This window comes from Catharus ustulatus, chromosome 1 (genome assembly GCF_009819885.2).
Source record: "Catharus ustulatus isolate bCatUst1 chromosome 1, bCatUst1.pri.v2, whole genome shotgun sequence".
Lineage (NCBI taxonomy): Eukaryota > Metazoa > Chordata > Aves > Passeriformes > Turdidae > Catharus > Catharus ustulatus.
The window spans coordinates 46,665,002-46,680,924 of record NC_046221.1 but is presented as its reverse complement, the minus strand read 5'-3'; the positions used below and the strand labels follow the sequence as shown (position 1 = coordinate 46,680,924).

General features: G+C 38.7%; 1 protein-coding gene across 6 annotated transcripts in view; it reads right to left on the bottom strand.

Moving 5' to 3' along the window:
- Window positions 1–15,923, bottom strand: part of ULK4 (unc-51 like kinase 4) — a 235,925-nt gene that overhangs the window by 187,668 nt on the left and 32,334 nt on the right. For all 6 annotated transcript variants that reach the window (XR_004418123.2, XM_033061515.2, XM_033061505.2 and 3 more), the window contains exons 18-19: window positions 11,292–11,399; window positions 5,098–5,181 (exon numbers count right to left, since the gene is read on the bottom strand). Coding sequence is in view for 5 of the 6 variants with exons in the window: in XM_033061515.2 (XP_032917406.1) it covers window positions 5,098–5,181; window positions 11,292–11,399 (192 nt within the window). In the remaining variant the exon portion in view is untranslated. The remainder of the gene's footprint in view (window positions 1–5,097; window positions 5,182–11,291; window positions 11,400–15,923) is intronic.

Sequence of the window (15,923 nt, the reverse complement as noted above, 5' to 3'; positions counted from 1 at the left end):
CCAAAGCCCTCAGACTTACATCTTGTTCCCTCATAAAGGAAGACATCCATGTGGAAGAGGGAAATGTGTACTATATAGCTTTCTGGCAAGATCTCATTTATTAAAAATCTTGCTTACACAGTACCTTGCATATCCAAGAGACAGAAAATGATCCTTCAAAACTCATTTGCTATTTCTGATTCAAATATATTCTCTATTTGCCACTCCATAAAATGAGAGGGTTATGCACCTTTTAAAAGACAGATACAACTAATATGCTTTTATGCTAATATTCATTTATCCATGCAAGTGTATTGCCAGTATATTTTTTTTTGAGATTCTATGAAATTAATACTAAAATTGCATGTAATTTTGTATTTTATATATACATGCCATTTTTGAGCAGAAATGGACAGACACCAACTTTCTGAACAATTTTTCAATGGTTCCATTCTCAGGAAGACTAAAAAGGATGCTTGCACAAACTTTCTGACTTCACTGTATAGTTTCAGTGAGAGACCTTATCCAAGCAACATAATATAGACCAAATCAGAAAAGAAAAATTATAAAACACATCAAAACATGGTTTGCATATAAGAAAGATTATCAGTTCTCAGACTAGGAAGGATCTGAAGGGAGGGACAAATGTAAGGGTTAAATAGAGAAGCTAAAAGGTGAAAGGATTGAATGAATAGAAGCAAATGTAAAACAGAAATTAAAGTGAAGATTTCACTTAGAGTAGCTTGAATATATGCAGAGGCAATGACAAGATTCAAATCAGAGACAGGATGATCCATTGAGGATCAAGTATATAAGGGGAACTTTAGCAAAGCTGTTTTGATTAAATGAAACAAAATGCATAAAAGGAAAATGGTTGTCACATTAATATTAGGTACGCAAAAATAAATAAGAATATCCTTTCTGAAACAGAAAGTACCTTCCATGACTGGATAACATAGGAAGTCTAACAGGTACACACTTCAGCAGTAGAAATCAGGACCTATCTCCTATCTTAGAAATTGCACACAAACATTCAGAACACACAAACATTGAACTTAAACAAATACAGATGCCTGGAAAAGGCATTTTGTTTCACTGTTGGAAACAGTTGCTGGAAAAAATTAGCAAATAAATATTGGAATGTTTACTACATGCAATCTGACAGATCGCAACACTATACCGAGACTAAACACGTCAAATCAAGCCTATCATTTACTTATTTTTGAGTTTACAATTCCCTTACTTTGACACATAATTGAACTCAACTGATCTTTGCCTGAGTTGAAAATCAGCTTCTATTTCAAGTTAACAACACTGAAATGCAGGAAATCTGAATTTGTGTTCCCCTAGAGATAAAAGACTTTCCCAGTCTTCTACTTCCATCACCCTAAACTCCTTTCACTGACCCATACACGTTTTTGTCACAGTTAGATTTTCAGGCACTGAAGGTATGTGGAAACGACACTAGCTGCATTTTCTGAACATTTTGTTCCTTTATAGGCAAATAAAAGAGACACACACATATTTCAAACTTCTTCCTGTTCTACTGTTCTGTTTCAGAGGGCAATTTTGCTTTTATAATGACAAATAAAACTTCAGAATCCAAGACCACTTCACAGTAGTTCACAATAAAACTCAAGAACAGTGAACTTAGCATACAAAATTCAAAACTATATACAGTAATTTCACGAATACAAGCCGCACCAATTTGACCAAAATTTTGGTGGAAACCCGGAAGTGCGGCTAATATTCCGGGGCGGCTAATCTATTAACAAAATTCTAAAAGCTGCCAACACGGAAGTGAGAGCCCGCGGCAGCCCCAAGCCAAGCTGGAGCCCGGCCGGCCCCGGCAGAGGTGGGAAAGCCTGGCAGAGGCGGGGCCAGCAGTGTCGGGGGCGGGCAGCAGAGCCTGAGCCAGCAGGGCGGGGGAGCCCGGGAGAACTGGGGCTAGCAGTGCAGGGGAGCATGGCAGAAGCAGGAAGGCCGGCGGGTGGGGCTGCCTGGCAGCGGGGGAAGCCCAGCATAATCGGGGCCAGCAGCGTGGGGGAGCCCGGCGGTGCGGGGGCCTGCAGTGCCGGCCAGGGCGAGGAAACGCGGCGGCGGTGCAGACGGGAGGGGGCGGCCGGCGAGCGTGGTGGCGGCGGTGGCAGCCCTGCCGGCGGGGCGAGCGAAAGCGGCGCTCGCGAAAGCGCCGCCCGGCGAGCGAAAGCGCCGCCGCTCGCGAAAGCGCCGCCGCGAGCCGCGAACCGCGAGCCCCGAAAGCACCGCCGCGAGCCGCGAACCGCGAGCCGCGAAAGCGCCGCCGCGAGCCGCGAACCGCGAGCCGCGAAAGCGCCGCCGCGAGCCGCGAGCCGCGAAAGCGCCGCCGCGAACCGCGAGCCGCGAAAGCGCCGCCGCGAACCGCGAGCCGCGAGCCGCGAGCCGCGAGCCGCGAACCGCGAGCCGCGAGCCGCGAGCCGCGAGCCGCGAAAGCGCCGCCGCGAACCGCGAGCCGTGAAAGCGCCGCCGCGAACCGCGAGCCGCGAGCCGCGAACCGCGAGCCGCGAGCCGCGAGCCGCGAGCCGCGAACCGCGAGCCGCGAAAGCGCCGCCGCGAACCGCGAGCCGCGAAAGCGCCGCCGCGAACCGCGAGCCGCGAAAGCGCCGCCGCGAGCCGCGAACCGCGAGCCGCGAACCGCGAGCCGCGAGCCGCGAGCCGCGAGCCGCGAACCGCGAGCCGCGAGCCGCGAGCCGCGAAAGCGCCGCCGCGAGCCGCGAAAGCGCCGCGGGGCGGGCGACAAGCGGCAGCGGGGCGGACGGCGAGCCCGGCGGCGGCAGCCCTGCCAGCCGGGCGAGCGAACGCGGCAGCGGGGCGGTGCTGACGGGAGAGGGGGGCCAGCGAGCCCGGCGGCGGCGGCAGCACCACCCGGCCAGCCCCGCCGAGCCGTGGCGCTGAGCTGGGCCACCCGGCCCCGTCGGCAACCATGAGCGGGCCGAGCCTGCCTGGCCCCGCCCCGAGCCAGTAAAGCCCGCTATGCCGCGATCCTCTTACTAATTGGCCAATTTGTGAAAGCTGCGCACGGATTCTCGCGACGAACGAAAGTGCGGCTAATATTCGGGGTGCGGCTTATCTATTGACAAAGACAGCAACATTGTCGAGGCACCGGGGGTGCGGCTTATAATCCGTGCGGCTTGTATTCGTGAAACTACTGTAAACCTTAGTACTGAATGATATGAACTGGTTTTATGTTCTTGAATTTTTACTAAATACATCAAATAAAGCTTCTTCACAGGCAATAAAAACTAGAAGCGTATATTTATAATGCATATACAATGCACTATGGTGGTTCAGACAAATTATTTTATTACACATTATGTATTATTTGTATATAAATATACATTTTATGTATAATGCATTATTACAAAAAGTTAGTTGGCCATTTTCATAAATACTGAGAAAATATGCCCATATTCACTTCAGAAAACAGCCTGAAGTAAAATTTACTTCACTCACAACTGAGCTTAGAAGAATTGCAATTAATTCATTATGTAATCATGTATAATTTTTAAAAAATTATTTATATAAGAATGCAAAGCTTACCTACTTGTAATAAAGAAAAGCTGGTGACAAATGTTTTCAGAGCTGCACAGCCACAGGACAAGAGGCAATGGCCAGAAGTGAAAACTCCAATCATAAGCAAGAAAAAACTTTTTCCTATTAAGGAGGTGCAGGCATCACTCAAGGAGATGGTGGGACCATAATTATTAGAAACATTTAAAACTTAAAAAGACATGTTCCTAAGCAACCTGATCTATTCAGACCTACTGTGAACAGGAGGTTGGATTAGATGCCCTTCAGACATCCATTCCATCTTAAAGTCCTGTGTAGTTTTACCGCTTCAAACATGTTTTAAAAATATATTTATCTACATTACAAATGAGCATACTCACAAACAGAAAGTGTAGAAGTGCATAGATGTACTTAGTTAGCCTAGATATAATTTTTAATTTATGCTTAATTAAACTTAATTAGAATTATTGAATGGTAAATGTACTTCTATTCTGCGTCACTTTTTCAAGAAAAAATATATCAATATAAATTATTAAGAAAATTTGACATGTTTCAGGATTAAGAAGTGATTTTATTTTATAAGAATAAATTAGTTTCTTATGGATGTCTTGATTAAGTTTCTGCACACTGTATATTCAGAAACAGCAAGTCTTCCATCACTAAATGTATAATTAAATAGCATCTCACTACTGTGCCTTAGAGTGTCATCTTACTCTAATTATCAGCTGGAAATAGTCCACAATACAAACTCAGTCCTGTGTTCTTGGTCACATGAAGGTTTGAAGATATTAAAATGCATCTAGGCTCTTGCTTTATTAATCACAATCTGTAGGCATTAAAGATCTCAAAAAGGAAGGAAAAAAGGTATTTCCTCTTGCTTTCCACCTTCTACCAACCTCTGACATGTATTCTGCCTTGAGCTTTGCCTTGGGCAAAAATAAAGTGGTCTCATACAAACAGTGAAAGCAAACTCTCCACTCAATTCTTTTTCATTTTACAAATGGAACTATATGTGTATTTTTCTTCCCTTCTTCTAGTACAGCTAAGCCATCACCAAAAACAATGAAGAACACAGTATAGCATGAGAATAAGAATGTATGAGAATAAACCTAATTACTACTTTTTTTTGCCTTAAAAGAATGCTGACAAGCCAGTAGGATAACAATGCAGTTTTTAAAAACTGTGTATCATCCACTTCAAGAAAGAAACTTAAATCTTGCTCAAAGATTTACAAAGATGTATGAAAATCAAATTGCAAGAGGATAGCACAAACTGTCAGAACATTTCTCAAAAGATGCCTACATCATTAATAAATTTCAAATTTATTAACAGTAATTTTTATTTACTATCCCATTTCCCCCAACACAAGCAGCAATAGATAAATGTTGAATGAACAAAGAACAACACTGCATTAATCTCCTGCTTAGGTCATGGTCTTATGATTATTTAAATTCAAGAGCAATGCTTGGTTGACAAGATACTGCAACGCTGCAGGCTACAATCCTCACACAATGCCTAAAAGGTTATTACTGTGGAAAAATTCTACTGAAGACCATGAAAGAGTCTTACCCCTTCCCGAAGACACCTCATTAGCACAGTGTAAGCAGCTGAGGGAACAGCCCAGCATTCCCTGGGGTGCTCCCCTTTTTCCTCCTGAAATGAAGCCAACAGCACAACTGATTAAATCAAAAAATCACAACAATCTCAGTCACATAAAAAATGGGTAGCATGTTCTTAATAAGGTTCATATTATACACACTTCAAATTAACATATGCAATTAAACATATTAAATTTCAGGACATTATTACTATTTAATGTTATTTTGTGTGTAGCACTGAGATTGATATTTTATTAGCTTATTTAAGTAGTCTCGAAAATAAGAGTTTGTCCTAATATTTCTACATTTCATCAATTCATTCTAATTCACAAAGACACAAAAAAGTGTCTGTTCTTCCATTCCTCTCAACCATTTTGAGTATTTCAGAGACAACTGACTATTAAGAGTAGAAATACTTCTCTTTAAATGTAAATTAATTATACCATACCAGCAAAATTAATTTTTTTGGTAGGTAAAAAGGAAAAAAATAAACTTCCTTTTGAAAAAAAAATGCTCAGTCATACAGACAGATACCAAGGGTATAAGAAAATTTACTGTATGGTATAACCTTCAGTACATATGAACACTGTTTCAAGATCTTTATGTATACTTCCTTGAAATCACCCTGTTAGAGAGGCTAATTCACCACTAGTTGAATAAGGGCTTAATTCTTCCATTAGAAGAATTTCACTTCCCCCTGTCACTGTAACAGCCTATTGTAAAATTTTAAGTTTAAAAGGGGACATTTGGATATCACTGAGATTAAACTGCAGCAATTTCCATATCCAGGCTAGTAACACAGAGATATTAGCAAGTGGAAAAAAATACAGCCTTTTTGGGGAAAGAAAGTGAGAAATAATAGGCTTTAGATGGTGTTAAGATAACAGGCCATGAAATCATGAAAAACTTGCTTTACTAAGTAGACAGAGGTTGACAAACAGTAATTTTTTCAGAAATTACACAATTCTTGAACTCAATTATATTCTCAAATTATTTTTAGCTTTCTAATGAACTGTTTTTAATAAAAGGGATAGGATCAGAAAGTGAGGGTTAATCACACAGAAATAAATGATACTTTCTAAATTTGCTGATTTCTGTGTGGTTTACAATAATTCAACATATACGATACGATCATTTAATTAAAGCATGGCAGATTAGCATGGAAGACTATTACTGAATTGTCTAGTAAAATTAATTTTTCTGCTTTACTGAAAACAAAAATTTATTTGCCTCATATATCAATAGAGAAAATGAGTCTGTTAAATATCCCATTTGTAAGCTTTTTTTCTACTAACTTTTATTAGGATGTATGGGACAATATAAACAATAATAAGAATGGCTTGGCACCCACCAGACACATCAGATCTGCTTAATTCACCTCCTCCATCTTATCCAAGTAAGAACATGCTGACAAGTAATCACTATTTGCTTTCCCAGGCATTGTGTCTAAGTTTAACAAAAACACAGCTCAAGTTTCAAGAAAGTAAAGGTAGGTTACTTCCAAGCAGGAAAAAGTGGAATCTTTTCTACTTGGAAGAGGTAGGACAAGACTAGGACTCAAAACAGAGTTAAAATGACAATCTATGGTGGAACTGGCATGGGCCTTTTCTCATTGTAGTCACCTAATTTAACCAGAAATTCTTTCAAGTTCTTTTGTAACCATACATATTAAATATGATATAAAATAAAAACCCTTAAGAAATTGTGCAATCCTAAAACACTAATAGTTTTTCCATTCTTCAAACTGATTAAAGACTTTCTGCAAGGTTTAATCTCTATTTAGAAATTTTAAAAGGCAAAAGGGGTATGCAACTTAGTACCATTCTTAATTACCTAAATGTAACGTACAGCATTTGACACTTAATAAATTTAAATATATCACCAAACACTGGGGAATCTTCCTACTTTTTGCTCACAGCCCATGTTGACTTTGATTAAATTTTAGGCTCTGCACCCTAATAACACAAACAACACAAAATGAATAAAAATATTACAGTAATTTCACGATTATAAGCCGCACCATTTTGACTAAAATTTTGGTCCGAACCCAAAGTGCGGCTTATAATCAGGTGCGGCTTATATATGGACAAAGAACAAAAAGTTGCTGTTTTAGTTTGGAGGACAGGTGTCTGCTGAGAAAGGCAGGAGCTTCTCTTTGAAATGGAGAATGTAAACCCCCTCTCTCCAAATTATTATAATTTGGAAATCAAGGGGCTTTCAGGCAAAAATATGGGAATTGGAATAACAGCTCTTTGCTAGGGAAATTAAAATAGAAATACAGTACTGCAAAGAAACAAACTCCAAACCCTGACAAAGTCAGAGTACAACCTGACACCCCGTCAGGCATGGTGTTGGTAGCAGTCCCATTAAATGGTGGCTGCATCCTCCTGCAGTGACAGATGTGGCTCAGTTGGAGCAGTGCTCCTGTAGAAGGTGCAGTTTCCCTCCAGAGGTCCAGTGGTGATGTGGGGAAATCCGGTTTTCCACTGGAGTCCAGTGGAGAAAGGGGCTACCTTAGTGTCCCAAAGCCTCTGTTTTTATCTTGGTAAGAAATGTTGGGCTCTTCCCCCTGGAGCAACTTTCAATGGGATGAAGTAATTTTATCAGTCACACAGTGGGACTCAATGGCCATTAGCAGACAATGACTCCCGGGAGGAAGGATGGGTTGTGAAAAGATAAAGAACAATGCCCTGCCTGGTTTCAATGGATGGCCCATTAGCAGATTATCTGCCATTGAGATAAGGATCACTGTCCCCACCCTCAACAGATGGTGATAGAATAGATACCTTTTATCACAGTCTGTATTGTAACATGCGGCTTATAATCAGGTGCGGTTTATATATGGACAAAAAAACAAAAAGTTGCTGAAACCCAGAAGTGCGGCTTATACTCAGTGCAGCTTATAATCGTGAAATTACTGTACATAGAACTTGAAAGTTTTTCTCCAGGGCAATCCACTCAAGAGTATGAGAACATGCTCTCTGGAGTCTGCTCATGCTACTTGTGAATTGCTCTTGGCTTCTTTTTGGAATAAAAATGCAGAGATGGAGTGTAAGATATTATGAGAACTCATAAGCAAGTACCCACACAACATGAGAGTTTAGGATTGCAAAGGAACATTATGATTATCTGGACATCTCACAGTATTTTCTAAGCCACAGAAGTGCAAACAGTGATCTTGTATTTTACCTCATTAACTATCCTGCACCTAAACAGCTAAACTTGATTTTAAGTATTGGATAATTTATGATTTACCAAATGCTCATACACAAGAGAAATACTCTTTACCATTATTTAATTTAACATTGTGGCTCGACCTAGGAACACTTCACAAAACCCCAATGAATAAATGAATAAATAAATGCCCTCAAAAACTTAACAGTTTAAATGAAAATATTTAGCAGTTTGATAAAACAACCAAGCAGGACAAATAAAGCACAAAATGGAACGAAACAAGAAAAACAAGTGTGTAGTCTTTAATGAATTATATGCAGTTATGATTTGTTTTCCCTTATTAGTCAAGTCATAAGGCTTTGCTGTTTGAAGATATAAGTTGGCAAAAAACTTTCTGGTATACAGTAATTTCACGAATACAAGCCACACCAATTTGACTAAGATTTTGCTCCTAAACCGGAAATGCGGCTAATACTCAGGAGCGGCTAATATGTGAATAATTTTCTGACATTTACAACCTCAGAAGTGCCAGCCAGAGTGCCGAGCCAAGCTGCTGCAAAGTCGGCATTTTGCGATTGTTACAAATTGCTACTCTGGTGCATCACGGGTGGAGCCTGGCTGCCTGCAGGCAGCACGGGGGGCGGGGAGAGAGGCGGGAGAGCTCCCTCCTTCCCTCCTCTACCACAGCCCGGGGGAGAGACGGGGGGGCCCCGCGCCGCCATTGCCGCGGTTCAGGGAGGAGAGGGGGGACCTGGGCCGCCACTGCCATGGCTCTGGGAGGCGGCGGGGGACCTGGGTCGCCACTGCTGCGGCTCTGGGAGGCGGCGGGGGACCCGGGCCGCCCCTGCCACGGTTCAGGGAGGCGGCGGGGGACCCGGGTCGCCTGCCGTCGCGGCTCGGGGAGGTGGCGGGGGGCTCCGTCCCCGCCCGTCGCCGCGGGAGCGGGGGGGGCTCCGTCCCTGCCTGCCACCACAGGGCAGCGCCGGGTCGTGGTGACTGAGCCCAGTGGCAGCGGCGGCTGGCCCCCATTGGCCCCGCTCAGCGGCAGCGCCGGACTGGGCTACCTGGCCCCGTCAGCAGCCCCTAGCGGGCCAAGCCTGCACAGCCTTAGCTCAGCCAGTAAACCCCACCCTGCCTCCGTTCTTTTACTATTTGGCAACTTTGTTGCACGCGGGTCCTCGCTGTGAACCACAGAGCGGCTTATATTCAGGTGCGGCTTATTTATGGACAAAAAACGAAATATTTGCCAACACCTAGAGATGCGGCTTATACTCAGTGCGGCTTGTATTCGTGAATTTACTGTAATTTATTACATTACCCTTGACTTGCTGTATGATTTTGGCAAGGTCATCCAGCGCTCCTGTTCAGCAGTTTAATGAGCAACAAAATGCCTACAACACTACAGTATTCTGAATTTAAATACATATAGAATAGAAAACTGAAAAGTGCTTTTCTTTAAAAATTTAATGGTTAGTATTTCCAAGCGTACAAATCACACTGCTATTTTTTAAATTTTACCAAAACACAGTGTCTTGAGATCATATGTTTCCAAATATTTATTTCAACACTCCAATAATTTCTTAGCTGTAACTAATGCAACCCATTAATATTTGTGCATATGTGTATATAACCAGCCTTGAAATATGACAGAGTTGCGATTTATATGCAAGTTGTAATACCTCAAACACTGTGAAATTCATACACAGACTAAAAAATTTGTCACTTCACATCTTCAGAAGGAAAAAATCTGTGCAAATCATTTTGGTGTTATGCAACCAGTGTTAACATAATTGTTTCATCTATCAGAGTTTAATTTCAAAATATAACCAAGCCATGTGAAATATTCCTACCAAATATAATTTTCGAGTTGTAGTTTTGTTTGTAACAAGTTTATTTGTTTGAAGACAGCAGGTACAAATCTTCTCTCCTGAGGAAACCGAGCAAGTATTAAAATATTTAAACTGTGACTGTAGATTTACTACAGATGAACTGTGACAAGCATTTTTCAGAACATAATTTCTCATTATAAGTTCTGTGAGCATGTATTTGACAAATACTTTGGCAATTGTCCAACAAAAATAGGACAATACTTGCTATTCGACAAAAACCTAGGCAACCACTACATCTTGTAGAATATGCAAAGGAGCTAGAAGATAAAGAAAATAAAACTTGGAAATTCAGCACAAAGCCATAACTAAAGCAAAGTAACAATTTATTTCCACTTTTGCTCCATTAACTGACTTGTTTAACATGACAGCATTCAGGGTTATTACATGATGCAAAAAATATAAAAGCTTCAGAGAAGCCAAGGTTAGACTTTTTCAGCTTGAAGACAACTTTTTTTCTGTTAAGTAAAAGAACATTTTATTCTTAAAGCAAGGAAAAAGAAATGTGATGCTTTGAAGAAGCTGTCAACTTAAATTCTTAATATTGACAGTATTTCTTTTCTACAAATAACCTCTGATTACTTCTAATGTGAATCTATTGTTTCTAGACTGAAGGTTTAAATCAGTTTTAATCAAGAATAAACTCAAGTCCATTTGTAATTAATCAGGATCATTTCATTTCCTTTTCTACCGTGTTGTGAATCCAACCATGCTACAATAAGATTTAATACGGACTAGATATAAAGATAGACTAATATATCAATTTATTGATATTATAGGCTGTCCTCATGCATCCTACTTAATCAACATCTCTAGCTTATATGTTTGAACCCTTAGATCCGCCACTTGGAGGCCAGCAATGTTTATGGTGGTTGATTAAACCCTTTTATGAAGTTAAAATTCTACACTTTAAAATGCTGTTTAATTATCTCAGATGAAGCTAATTATTGGACTAGCTCTTAAAGTAGAGTAAGTATTAGAGAAGACAGAAGGAACAGAAACAGTTGACTATACAAGTGACTAAGTAATTTGACTTTTTGGTCTACTTTTCCATGGGAAATTTTTTCATACTTGCCAAATTTGTAAGGATCACTTTCAGTCTTACCTTGCTGGCTATGAGGTAAAGTAGCTCCCCAAGTGCTGGTAGAAAGCATTGCTTCAATTTGCTGTTTCTGAAGTTCTCTCTGATTAGTTCGGTTAAAAGTGTAATAGCCTAAATTTAAAAAATTAATCAATAATCAACACATGTATTTTGTCAAGCAAAATGTACTACTAAAGATAAAAAGCTTTCTCTCAAATGCCATCTTACTGATGCACTTTTCACTTATGCTGAAGAGCCATTTGCAAGGGATTTAGTAAACACTGAAGAAAAGAAAAATAATTATTACAAAACATTATATATGCAATATGAAGAAAAATACAATAAGGAATTAGTCAAGGTGACAAATTATTAGCCATCTGTTCTTTCATTTTCCCTTAGGACAATAGAAATAGATCTTCCAGGAAAAGATCTGTTCCTCTGTTTCTGTCAGAAGTTCTGAAAGTTCTCACCACCAGGTTACAAAAAGAACAAACAACAAGAAACTTCTAATAATGTTTTTTGTGTAGATACTATATCAAAGGATAAAAACTATTTCAGTTTTGTCTCCTGATCTCTTAAGTTTACAGGTGACTTACTGTGTAAGAACTAGACATATCATTTTAGTTTTTTACATTTCATTAATTTCTGTATGGAAAGCATGTATATATATATATATATATATATACGCATGTGTGTATACATATATATGTGTATGTATGTGTATGTTTCATGAAGAGAGGTGGAAGGAAATTAGAAAATTTGATTCATCTTGTGCAGGTGACCTAGTAAGAAATCACTTTCCCATGCAAAAGTATTTGGCAATAAAGCACTTCTTCTTCCTTGGAGCACCAAGGAGTTTTTTTCCTCAACTTCCTTTGTTCAACTTCAACTTCTGATCTTAGCAGCTTCATAACTCCCATCTTTGTACAGCAAAATAATATGAAAACTGGAAATGCAGTTTTCAAATCAAAGCAAAAAGATCTACTAAACAAACTTTGACCTTCAACCCGTTTTTTTACGTAGTGCTATGCTCATTAACTGTTTTCTTTAACTGCTTTCAGAGAATTTCTACAAATTTTATTCAGGAACTTTAATTAGCCTGTCATTCCAGAAAGAACTTTGCTTTCATATTTAAGAAACAAATTTATCAGTAGGTTTTAAAGATTCCAATATGTCAGCTTGAGAAAGTAGTAGTCAAGTTGATTCAAGTGCAATTCTGCACTAAATGGTGAACACATGATGACAGCATTTTCTCCTTTATTATATTTCCTTTCTACAGCTATACAGGATTACTCTTTTGTGATGAAATATATTTTGAGAACTACTCTGACTGTGGAACCAGTACCATTAAAAGTACCTTGTCACAGTGGTATTAACAGACATTACACTTACCAAGTTAACATCCCTCAACTTTCCCTCTTCAGACTGAAGGCGAATCCACCATGAGATGGTACTAAACTACCCAAAATTGATGAACTGTATTATAACACAAACTGCTGAGAATAGCTCCAGCAGACTAGCTAGGGACATCAAATCATCATGACACCTAATTTACACTTGTTTGCTTGCAGGCAGAACTTGAAGAAAATACAAATCAATTTGTACATCTGCTATAAAGGATCAAGGCAGGTTGCTCAAAATTATCAGTTTTAATGATGACTCTCATCCAGCAGAAAACCCTGTATCAATATTAATACTGCTTTGCACCGGCAATACTTGTTTTCTCAAAGCATAGTCAATATATTGGAAAATTTTGATGACACATTGTAATATACTAGGTAGATTATCCATCTTCTTCTTAGTTTTTTTGTTTGTTTGTTTGTTTGCCATTAAAACAAAGATTTTAAGATTTAAAATGAATGAAATTTAAATCCAAGAACAATATTTCATTTGGTGAACAGAAATTATTGTTCCTCACTCTCCTTCAAGATTCTAGGACAAGTTGTTTATTTTTATTCTGAAGATATTCTAGTTATTATTTTTATTCTAAAGTGATATGAAAAGGAAGTAATCATAATCCAAATCCTACTCTTTCCTCAAATATGAATGAAAAAAGAGGTAAAAATGAGTTAAACAAATTCAAATTAAGAAGTAATTTATTTTCTTGTGCACTAAAAATAATTGCCAGAAATCTAGTCAGTGCTGCAATAAATTCAAGTTTTTATTTGAAAAAAACCTTTTCTTAAACCAGAGGGAAGTTTTGTCTGAAGAAATCTGAGCTATTAGCGACTCACTTGTGCTAAAATTGTTATATTTTGTTAAAGAGAAACAGAAGTTGCATGAAATCTTATAGTTCTTATCTTCATCTATTATAATAAATTTCTCCATACAGGCTTAATTTTAGTAACTGTAAGAAGATCCATAACAAGAATTAAGTACTTTGGCCAAAGGCACTGAACATGAAATAATTACCACACATTACAGATGACTCTCATAATCTCTTACATATAAGACTTTACTTACCACAATCATATAATGGCCTCATTTTCTCTAGAGAGAACATAAGGAACAGAATTGGTCTGTGATTTCCCTCTGTTCACTGAACACAATTAAATAATCAAATATTACACAAGTGCAGGAAATGGGGTTCACAAAGTATGTCACATACTGAACTGGCAGTGTCTGTACCAATAACATATTTAACATCTTCTTGTGTCCTCTGCAATGAAAGCTGTGGAACAGGAAGCTGTGATGCGTTGTCTGTATTGTAAGCATATTTATACAGAAATACAAACATTTTTATAAAATAAATTCAATGTTATATAATATAAAGTGCTCATAATCCCACAAACACATTTTAAATTACCTAGAAGTAGGAAGCAAAACTGTTTCCTGCTCTTGACAGGACACTTCTAATCTCGACAACAGTGATTTTCACAAGATTTAAAATATTCTCTCATCCTTTCATAAGGAAAAATATAAGACTTGAAAAAAAAGATCTGCCTAGACACTTAGATTCAGTGTTAAAGGGTGGTATAAATTTAAGGTAAAGAAAGTACCACACAGTGTGTGGGGGAAAATACACAACAGAAAAATCAAATTTATTTTAACTACAGGCAGACAACATCTCTTTCTTACCTACAGCATTCTTTTTCTTTTCAACTGGTCTACATTTTCCTTTTCACAGAAGTAAATAGTAACAAACTGTAAGTCCTACACTGTCCACCAAAAGCATCTTAAATTTAATAAATTACCTACACCTTTTCCCCTAGTTGCCAAACTGAGTCAATAAATTATAGTTATAAAAAGAAAACAAAGAAGAAATTTCATGTCTGAACAGTCATTGCCTCAATTTACAACAATAGTGTGTGGAATCTATCTACCTGTGGCAGATTCTCAATCTATTTCAAGCTGTAGCCAAAAGTTTCCCTGAAGATTCAAGATTCTAAAAGTGAAAATTACAGCATATTCAAAAAGAAGGTATTTTATATCTTAAGTTGTAGAGTGGCAATGTACAGATTTACAATATTACTACATCTTTAATCTATTTAGATGATTGTCCGCAAGTATTAGTGGAAATTAAAATACCTCTATAATTCTGCAAACCTTAAAGTGATAAAAGTTGTCTCTGCCTCAAGCATAATGGAAATTACATTTTAGTTAATTTTCTTGTGAGTATACACACAACATATAACATGGGCAAGTAATGGAAAAGCAATCTGACTTTCCTCTGATAAAAGCACTCTCACCAGGGTGAGAAATTATGCCATGGCTTTAATACCACTAACCAGAAAAGAATCTAGAGTAATATTCAAGTACTCATCTTTATAAGGGCATATGAAAAAACCCCCAAAACTACCAGTTTTCTCTGAACATCTCAAACCAAACTGGGTCATGAAGTAAGGAGGACTGAAGAGAAGTCTGACTACCAGACTATGAATGTGGCATTAATGCTGTCCAGAATGTAGAGGGAAAAAAAAAAAAGAAAGAAAGAAAATGACAAAGCTATTGCAACTCTGCCGCAACTCCTCTAGGGAAAAAAACAGGATGGAGGTGTAACATTTTTCCAGGTGAAATACAACACAAAATTGACTCATTACGAAAACTTTTATCATTTCAACTTTTCCATAACTCCTAGAGGAAGACGTCTTAGTAAATGAGTAGTCAAACCAGATGTCATGAACTCAAAAGGAGATTCAAATTGCTTTGTTATTAATTCAAGGTCCCAAAGGGATAAAATCAGAAAGAAGTAGAAGCAATTTAACTTATAAATCTGGTACGTTTAGTAACAAATCAAAAATGGATGTAAAAGTATTGTTAACAAGCTTTGAAGTCTGTTTGTTTGGGTGCTGGATTTTATTTTTAAGGAAAAAAAAATATTACTTCTCCCAGTCTGTCATGACAGTCATGATCACAGGAGCTCAGCAGCAGATGTTCAGAAATACACCTGATTTCTACCCCAACCCTAAAGTTTGAAGCTTTTTAATCACAGGAAGGATCAGGTAAAAATATTTGCCTCTATCAGCAAAGAGATCCTGTTTTCATTTTTGCCAAAGGCAAGCAAAGAGAAAGATTGCTCAGGAGCCCAAAAAGCAAAGATTTCTGCCTTCAAAACTCAAGTCTGTGGTGACCAACTGAAGCTGGTTTACATCTAAAAATGCAAACTGAAACTGGAAATCAGTCTCCACAGAATAAGGGTTGGCAGGAACATAAAAG